Raw genomic sequence first — 10000 nt, forward strand, 5'->3', positions numbered from 1 at the left:
ACAAATAATACCTACTATAAATACATTATATAGAGGGGTTAAAAGTACAGTCTTCAAACAGAGAACATACAAATTGTAGTAACATTGTAATAACACAGGGTGCATTCATAAAGTCATAGTGACCTGAAAAGCAGTCAGTTTAAATAATCTTTTAATTTTCAAGTTTTGTTTCTGTCTCAACATTTTTCAAACATTGTTCAAACATTTTGGTATGCATATAAACCTCCTGGTGTGACCGGAAGGTCTCTGGCCATCCTCTGGCCAGTCTGATTTGGGCGGTTGAAATGCTCAAGTCGTGACTCACTCACTCACCCCTCTGTGTCCCCCGCCGGAGGCCCGGGGGCCTGGTGCCTGGTGCCTGGGGCTCAGTGGCAATGTCTGGGGTCAGAACTCAGCGGAGAGCCTCCCTGGTGTTTGGACAGGAGGGGCTGAGGGAAGAGTGGTGTTTTCCCCCGCTGACTGATGCTGAGGAAGTGCCTGTTATGACAAGAGACCCAGGGGCAGGCATCTTGAATGTCTTGTCCCATAGGGTCTGTGTGTGTCTGTGTGCTTTTGTGTGTGTGCGTGTGTGTGTGTGTGAATGTGTGTGTTTGTGAATGTGTGTGTTTGTGAATGTGTGTGTTTGTGAGTGTGTGTGTGTGTGTATGTGTGTAAGACCCCAAAAGGTCTCAAAGGTCATGTTAAGATCTTGATGTCCTGGATCAAGTTCAAGGTGCATGTGTGCGTTTTTTCACAGATGTGTTCCCTCATACATTTTTTCATTCACATTGTTGGTCTTCCCTCTTGTTTGTAAACAGAGATAAAGACTACCATCTGAGAACATACAAATCCGTTGTGATGGCAAACAAACTAATCGACTGGCTCATTGCACAGGTATTTGCATGAATGTATCATTGTGATTATTATTATAATGTTTTTCATTTATTTCCTTCTTGTGTGTGTGTGTGTGTGTGTGTGTGAGTGTGTGTGTGTTTGTCTTTGGCACGAATGATATTATTGGCTTGTGTAATGCATATTGGAAACACATTGGCTCCCAAGGAACTGCAGAGACTTGAAAGGGAGGAAGGAGGAAGTGGCTGTTTTCTAAATAGCCAGGTCACTTCAAATATGTCCAGGCGGAAACAGACTGAAACTATAAACCCCAGCATGGCTGCGAGATCTCTCCTTTTGTCACCACGACCAAAAAGTGTGCAAGTATTTGCCGAAAAAAAAAGCCCTAGAGAAGCTGGAAACTGAGAATTGAGCATCTGGGTATGAGTCAGAAAGCTGTTGGAGATGAACTGAGAACCCACTTCCAGAGTGGCACTTCTCACTCCTCTTATGCCGTATCAATGGAGATATGATGAACTGAACTGAACTGAACGGCAACAAAAGCTCGGCTAGCGGCCGCATCTGCCTCTGTTTGCTGCCGTTCTCCCTGTCCACTCTATGTGAATGTGACCCTCCTCTGTGGACGGCCCTCTGCCCAGCCACTCAGAAGCACAATGGCCAGAGTGTGAAGGGTTCCTTTGACATTTTGAGGCTCACCAGGCAGACAATGATGGAGCCTTTCTTTCTCTCTCTCTCTCCCCCTCCCCCCCTCCCTCCCCCGTGTCCAGGGTGATTGCCGGACCAGGGAGGAAGCTGTGATTCTGGGGAAGGAGCTGTGTGACAACGGCTTCATGCACCACGGTAGGACCAAACAACCGAATGTACTGTACATGTTCAAGAGTGCAAAAGACTGGGCCTCAGGTCTGTCCTTGATCTGGTGCAGACCTGGGCCACATCACAGCCAAATCTGATTCAGATTTATGAATGATGCAGTCTAGCATCAGACTGCACAATGAAAAACACAAATTCTTTTTTGGTTCCCTTTTTCCTGCATGCTGTGCTCTAAGGGTTTTTGTGTGTGTCATATTGTTATGTCATGCATTATGCTAGGGTTCCAAAGCATGCCAGAAAGTGTTTGGCACTTGGCAGTCTCCAATTGTGTGTGTGTGTGTGTGTGTGTGTGTGTGTGTGTGTGTGTGTGTGTGTGTGTGTGTGTGTGTTTGCATGTGTGTGTGTGTGTGTGTGTGTGTGTGTCTGTGTGTGCATGCGTTTGGATGGGGGTGTAGTCAGTGCCTGGTTTGCCTCAGAGCAGTCAGCATTGGGACAGCACCAAAACAATTTCTGCTGGTCCAAGTGTGAAGGGTTGGTTGCCACGGTGACAGATTGTTTACAGGATTTGAGGCTTTCAGATTTTAAGAGACGTGCCGTCCAGTGCCAAAGTCCACATCATACGCCAGTGAGTCACCATCTATCTCTCGTTTCCCCCAGTGATGTAACCATTTCACGACTGCCCGCAATTACGTTTTCATACGCAGCAAATCAATGACAAATGTATGGAACATAATTACTGTAAAAACTACAATATTTTCATGTCAGACCCAGCATGCAACTCTAGATATTCGTGACAGTAACATATTATTATTTTTTTCTGACAACTGGTCGAATATCTGACCCCCTCTATAAAATGAAAGAGCTGTTCAGGAAACTGCAGTTATTTTAGCTCATTTCTCACTTGGGCCAGGGGGGTTGAGGGGTGGGGGTTGGGGGGGTTGTCACTGTCTTTTGTAGTTGAGTCTGGATGGATGTGGGTGGTGGTGGTGGCTGTGTGGCGATTATGCCGCCATAGCAACATGTTTAAATCCTGACTATGGCACTCTCCTTCTGGTCGCCCACGCCAACAGGACCTCGGTCGAAGACCGAAGCCTGCATGCATACGTACACCCCCCCCCAGACACACTTAGGTCCTCTCCATAGTCCTTCACTGTCTGAATATGCATGTTAGATTGAGGAACTTCAGCAACTTTACTAAACCCAAAGTTTGTTTGCTACCTCTAGTTCCCCAAACCTCTCAAAGATTAAAGGACCTTTGTATGACATGTACAGTAACAGGAAGGTTTGTCTGCACTAGCCCATAACAATATATTCAGTGCTTTAAACAGTGTGTTGGATGACAGTCATGCATTGCTTATTGATATGAGTCTGTAAGGGAAGAAAAAAAGAGGGATGCTTTTGGAGAGGTAAGCATCTCTTCTGATGGGAGAGGAAAGACGTGGGACGCAGGAATTAATGGCAGATGTCCTCTCTCTCTCTCTCTCTCTCTCTCTCTCTCTCTCTCTCTCTCTCTCTCTCTCTCTCTCTCTCTCTCTCTCTCGGGTTTTTTACAGTGCTGGAGAAGAGCGAGTTCAAGGATGAGCCGTTGTTATTCCGCTTCTTCGCCGACGAAGAGATGGAGGGATCCAACACCAAACACAAGCTCTTGAAGCACGACCTGAAAATAGCCGAGAACGTCATCGCCAAGTCCCTGCTGGTGAGAGAGGCCGCGTCGAGCTTAATTGCCTGCAGCTGACAGCCTAGACAATGGCTCTGGCCGTTGGCCATTCCCTGTGCCTGTTCCTTTGTGTTGCAGTTTGTATTTGAGTCCGTTTCAGGTACCTAGAGGCTCACCTGTGATCAGGTGATTACATGCACGTGTGCAATAGTAGTGCAATAGACCAACCCATCTCTCTTTTTCTGTCCTTTCTACACATGTTGTGTCCCTTCTCCAATCGGTAGAACCTACATTGGACACTCCAGTTACACTCCAATTACCGTATATTATTATTGAAATTCTATTCTACAATTCTATAAAGCAGACAATTCTGTCCAAATACTATTCCAATTCTGCGACTATTTCAATTCTACTACTTTAATGCTACTCCAACTCTACTGGCTTTCATAAAATATTAGAATATCTTCTTCTCCGCTCCCTTCCATACGTCTCCATGCATCATCATCATCAGAGGTGCATCTCAGCACACACATCAGTGCGGGCCGGCGGAGCCAGACTCCCTGCGTCAGGCTTATGAATGACTAGCTCCCAGCCTGCCTGCCTGCAGTGCGTGAGGAGTGGGATGAGTGCAGCCGCTTGGCACAGACCAGTCATGAGTGAGCACAAATCTGGAGCGTGCACTTACTGTTATTCAAAACAGGAGTGAGAGTGAGAGAGAGAGAGAGAGATGAATGTGAACATTCTTATTTGAAAGATGGTTCATTGCAGCTTTAATTCTGAAAAAATAAGCAAATCCCATCTGGCATCTGAAAATTCAGTAGTGTGTGTGCGTGCGTGCGTGCATGCCTGCGTGTGTTCGTGCGTGTGTGTGTATTTCTGTGTGTGTGGGTCTGTCTATGAGTGTGGTGAACTCTGTGTGTGTGTTTAATCTGCAGATCAGGCCCAGTGCTGGAGGTTACGGCTTCACTCTTGAGGACCGCAACCGAGTGCCCATCATCAAGTCTGTGGAGAAGGGCTCACATGCAGAGGTGAGCCTCAACACACACACACACACACACACACACACACACACACACACACACACAACTAACTGCAGCTGTCTGGCTCCAGCTGGGATGCTGATGATGGATGTTTGCTTAAATTTACTCACTCCATGTAAACAGGATTGTTGTTACTTCTTCTTGACCTCAGCGACTTATTGCGTCAAAACAAGGAGATGGATTCTGGCGCAGCTGAAATGTAAAACTGCAAAAAGGGTGGGAGTGTGTCGAGTGAGATTGAGTTAACGGCTCTGTGGAGTGCAGAGTGTCTTCGCTATTCATGTCTCTCATTAAGCTGCTTAAGTAATTACCTGCTTCTTTCAATGCTCATTTTAAGCATACTTCATATGTCGGCACCTGAGTGGGCTTAGACATGTGATCACAAAGTGGGATGGCACACTTTCACTTCCCTTCACTCAGTAACACATACCCTAAGCACGCACACATGTATGTACACATTCACACACAACTACTCACACAAGATATCTTTCACTTCACACAGTAACTCAACCCTACACACACACACACACACACACACACACACACACACACACACACACACCCAAGCCATCTCTACCCTCATGCTGACCCTGTGACGTTTGTCAGGTCACTACCTCAGGTCACTCACTGTAAACAAAACAGAGATTCCGGATCCCCCGCTGACCTCTCCGACAGCATTTCTCCTCCTTCTAGAATCCTCTGGGGAGTCTGTGAATGTAAAGGCTTATTTTGAATATTTGCTCACCAAATAAGGGGGGTGGGGTGGGGGGCATCAAGGGTAAACATTGGCACGGAATCGGCTCCGCGGAAGGCTTGGGAATCTTTTATGGTCGGGCTTCAGCAGGATGGCAGGGACGTTTTTTTTCCCTGAGGTTTTAGGGGCCGGCGAACCCAATTAGGGGCTGATTTATCACTAACTCTATAGACAGAAGCCTCCGCCGGGCAGCATTTTGCTCTACGCTTGAACTTTCGCTGTGGTAACCGACGGACATTGAAATCAACTGTTGTGGTTTTCCAGAGCCGAAATAGAACACATGGAAAAGGGGAAAAAAAGCCCTTTGCATTCTTGAGGTTGTCTTTTTGATGTTTGCCATCTTTGATCCGGCCCAGATCATAATGTAGAGGAGGGTAGGAGGGGAGAGTGGTGTGGTTTATCCCTAGGGTGGAGGATGGGAGCTGGATCAATAGAGAAGCACAGGAAGTCTAGTTCACTCAAGTCTTCAGATGGACTCTCAGAGAAAAAGATGAGGGTGCAGCTTAGAGCCTTTAAGCTTTCGTAAAATTCTCCCTGCATCGTTATCTATACAGAAGAGCCTTTACTCTACGTACTTAGGAACATCTTTTTGGAAGATATTATTTACAATCTATTCCCAGTCAGACAAAGAGTCAAAAGTACAGTATGAAATAAGTAGAAATGAAAAGAAGAGTATCTGTCAAAACCGTCCTTCAACTAATCTAAGGCTAGTTGAGAGAACACCCAGGAAGAGCTCTACTTTACTGTAAGAATATTAGTGAGTGTTAACAGGCTTATGGATCAGGCACTCTTGTGTGGAGAACCTTCCAACAGTCTTCTGATGAGGCACTGCGGCAGAACACAACAATGAGATCCAGCTGTGCTCTCCCAGAGATAAAGAGCTGTCTTCTGACCATCCCCTGCTATCTGTTAGAGGAAGAGAGAGAGAGAGGAAGAGAGGGAAAGGGGGATGGAGAGAGAGAGGGAGAGAGAGAGGGGAAGAGGGAGATAGAAAGAGAGGGAAAGGGGATGGAGAGAGAGGGTGAAGCGAGAGAGATGTGTAAAGAATGTGATGGAGAGGTGGTGGGCGAGAGAGAGAGACAATGGAAAGGGAGGATGATACTGAGAGAGAGGTGGTGGGAGAGAGGGTTAGAGAGGGTTAGAGAGAAGGGTAGAGAGAGGTGGTGGGAGAGAGGGTTAGAGAGAAGGGTAGAGTGAGGTGGTGGGAGAGAGGGTTAGAGAGAAGGGTAGAGTGAGGTGGTGGGAGAGAGAGTTAGAGAGAAGGGTAGAGTGAGGTGGTGGGAGAGAGGGTTAGAGAGAAGGGTAGAGTGAGGTGGTGGGAGAGAGGGTGAGAGAAGGGTAGAGTGAGGTGGTGGGAGAGAGGGTTAGAGAGGGGTTGGAGGGTGAGAGAGAAGGGTAGAGTGAGGTGGTGGGAGAGAGGGTTAGAGAGGGGTTGGAGGGTGAGAGAGAAGGGTAGAGTGAGGTGGTGGGAGAGATCGAGGGAGAGTAGAGGAAAGGGGAGTGAGAGGGAGAGAGTGTGTGAGATCGCCCACTCTCCTTTGTAACATGCTGAGTCGGCACTCGGAGGAGAGAATCCTCCTGTGGCTGGGACAGAACAGAGGAACTGCAGACAGTCTGACTTTCATTAGGGCCATTCACATACTCTCACACAACTGTCCCACAGAACACACAGAGTCACACCAGAGCTAGAGCTAGAACTCCACTTAGAACCAGAAGTAGTGCTAGAACTCCACACAGAACTAGTGCTAGAAATAGATCTAGAGCTTGAACCTTAAAGGAGTCTACACTACTGCTGAACAATTGTGTCATGTACAGTAGACATCATTCGTACATCAAGTGAGAATTTATTAGTCCACAGTAATAGTAGTAGTTGTAACATTTTTGTGCCATTGACAGATGAATTTGTGCCATTGATGAAACAATATTATTACAGGCAATTTACCAATTTAATTTAACGTAACCAAATTAAAGTTGTTTTATTGTGTGTCTACCCACACACATGAGAAACTGATAATAACATTTTATTTTGTTTGCCAACTTTGCATGCTTCTTGGTTGGTGTTTTGTGTTTCTGTCTAGATGGCTGGTCTATATTTCGAAGTTTGAGTAAAACTGAATAAATCAGTCCTCTTCATTGTTGTTGTTCGTCTGCAGATGGCAGGTCTGGAGGTGGGGAAGAAGATCTTCGCCATCAATGGGGACCTGGTATTCCTGCGGCCCTTCCAGGAGGTGGACAGCCTACTGAAGCAGTGCTTCAATAGCAAGGGCCCCATCCGGGTGCTGATCAGCACCAAACCCAGAGAGTAAGACACATGCGTTTTGTTGGTTTGTTGTGTGTGTATGTTTTATTTGTATGTGTTGATCTCTCTGTTCATGTACTTTATTATTCTCCTCTCTTCTCCTCGCTTGTGCAGGACGGTGAAAATCCCCGACTCAGCAGATGGCCTGGGCTTTCAGATCCGCGGCTTCGGCCCGTCTGTGGTGCATGCAGTCGGCAGAGGTGAGGCCCAGGTGGTGTGTGAGAAGGCTGTTTGGAACTTAGTGGATCTGAGTTTGGGGTGGGAGTTTGGTGCCGAAGGTGTTGGTTAGAGTGGATGGAGTGAGAAGCCTGGTGGAAGCCTGAATGCCTTGTGGATATCTGTTGAGATAACGGGTTTAAAAGAGCTCGGTAGTGCAAGCCCGCCCAGCCACTAGCTAGTTTGCACATTAACATCAGATGATATCTGGACAGCACAGAGCATAGCCATTTTTGTCACATTATGTCAACAATGGGTGTTTCTTCGTATTCTTTATGTTTGGATGTTTTCAGCTAAAACAAGTAAACAACATCGAAAAAATCCACGTAGAACCTTTAAAAAGAATAGTGGGTGAGTGACAGGCAAAGGTGAAGATGGAGGCATGAGGAGATGGCTCTGGCTGGGTTTGGTTGAGTATAGCTTGGCTGAATGAGAGTGAAGGGCTGGTTGGATGGATAGCTGCTGGGCCTGTTGATAGTTGGCTTGCGAGATTGGTTAGACACGTGGCAGGTGAGCTGAGATGACACTGGTGAGGTTCTCAGATGGTGGTTGGCTATCGCCAGGCGTCAGTGTCTAGGAATGTGAGAATTGGTTATCGCAGCACAGAGGTGACGTGTTCAGATGTGTTGATGTGGTCTGTTGTGGTGAATGGCTAGCTTGGCTGAGTGGAGGCCATGAGGAGACTGTATGTCTGTCTTTGTCCTGCTTTCCCTGCACACGCAAGCAGGACACATGGACCACAGCTGGGGCTCGGTGAGTACTCATGCACATTATACCCTTGCACACTATACCCATATATACATGTGGAAATGCTTGCGAACACACACACACACACACACACACACACACACACACACACTCACAGCTACAACAGGGCAGGTTTATGCTTGCCGAACTCTTCCCATCTGGTCAGAAGATGAGTACGCTGACAGAAAAAAACTCTAAAAAACAAGAGAAGCCAGTGGCCTCAGAATTGCCTGTCTCTTGAGAGAAAGAGCGAGTGTTTCTAGGAAAGTGCAGATAAGATGTTGCCCTCTCCAGAAACAGTCTAAAGGCTGAGCTGCTGCAATCACTGCTCTGCTCTGCTCTGCTCTGCTCTGGAGTCACCTCCCTGGCCGGCTCTGCACTCTCCCGCTGTCTACAGAGAGTGAGGGGAAAAGATTTCACTCTTTTTTTTCTTCTTCTTTTTTTTGTTCTCTGTTTCTTTCTCACTCACATTCTCTCTCTGGGATTCATGTGATTTCAACAGTCAATTCTTTTTTTCCTCCCTGCTGTTTCTCCCTCTCTGGTGTTTGTTGTCTGTTGTCCTCAGACGTCTCTCACATCAGTGTGCTTCACATTTATTTGCACATTTATTGGTAAAGTTGAGCAAAAAGACGTTGGGGCAGTCGTGGCCTACTGGTTAGCGCTTCGGTCTTGTAACCGGAGGGTTGCCGGTTCGAACCCCGACCAGTAGGCACAGCTGAAGTGCCCTTGAGCAAGGTACCTAACTCCTCACTGCTCCCCGAGCACCGCTGTTGTTGCAGGCAGCTCACTGCGCTGGGATTAGTGTGTGCTTCACCTCACTGTGTGTTCACTGGGTGCTGAGTGTGTTTCACTAATTCACGGATTGGGATAAATGCAGAGACCAAATTTTTCCCTCACAGGATCAAAAGAGTATATATATATATATATATATATATATATATATATATTTTTTTTTGATAGAGAGAAGGTGTGAAAGAAAGAGATTGAAACAGAGGGAAGGAGAAAGACAGAGAGATAGAATGTGTGAGACAAACTAAGAAAGAGCGAGTGTGAGAGAGAGGTGCAGAATGCATGAAACAAAGACAGAGAGAGAGAGAGAGAGAGAGAGCAGACATAAAAACAAAAGAGAAATAGAGTTGCACAGAGAGGGCAATGATAGAAAAAGAGAGAGATAGAGTTGTAAAGACAGAGTGAGAGTGAAAAAAGAAAGCAGCGACGAGAGAGAGAGAGAGAAAAGAGATAGAGAGAGAGTGATGAAACTGAGCACTTGTGTTGCTTGCGGTGCCGTCCCTGCTGGGCTTATCACTGAGAGACCCACAGGCAGACCAGCGGGAGTCTCAGTAGGGGTGTGTGTGTGTGTGTGTGACCAGCGTGTGTGGGGGCTGGGGGTGGGTCCCCCTTAGGGTCAGCTCATCCTCTAACCCCCCTGCTGTACTCCCCACACCTCACAATGGCATCCCCGCCACAGGGGTCCGCTGCCGACATGCCTCCCGGTGGTCACCCTCGCACGCCGTAGCCGGATTAAGAGCCTCTAAGCACCCCCTGAGCACATCTGAGCTTCACCTCCTCTCCCAACGCTGCCAACTACCCCTCCACCCCTCCTCTCCTCCGCCCCCCCACCCCCACCTCCTCTGTTGTGTCCCTGG

At 47.2% G+C, this 10000-nt stretch overlaps 1 protein-coding gene across 1 annotated transcript in view; it reads left to right on the forward strand.

The window, feature by feature from the left end:
- Nucleotides 1-10000, forward strand: part of prex2 (phosphatidylinositol-3,4,5-trisphosphate-dependent Rac exchange factor 2) — a gene marked incomplete in the record, with an annotated part of 130928 nt that overhangs the window by 52070 nt on the left and 68858 nt on the right. The window contains 6 exon segments of the mRNA XM_048266370.1: nucleotides 798-873; nucleotides 1599-1671; nucleotides 3195-3337; nucleotides 4234-4326; nucleotides 7246-7394; nucleotides 7506-7591. Of these exon segments, the coding sequence (XP_048122327.1) occupies nucleotides 798-873; nucleotides 1599-1671; nucleotides 3195-3337; nucleotides 4234-4326; nucleotides 7246-7394; nucleotides 7506-7591 (620 nt within the window).

Source organism: Alosa alosa, chromosome 16 (assembly GCF_017589495.1).
Source record: "Alosa alosa isolate M-15738 ecotype Scorff River chromosome 16, AALO_Geno_1.1, whole genome shotgun sequence".
In the NCBI taxonomy this organism is placed as follows: Eukaryota; Metazoa; Chordata; class Actinopteri; order Clupeiformes; family Clupeidae; genus Alosa; species Alosa alosa.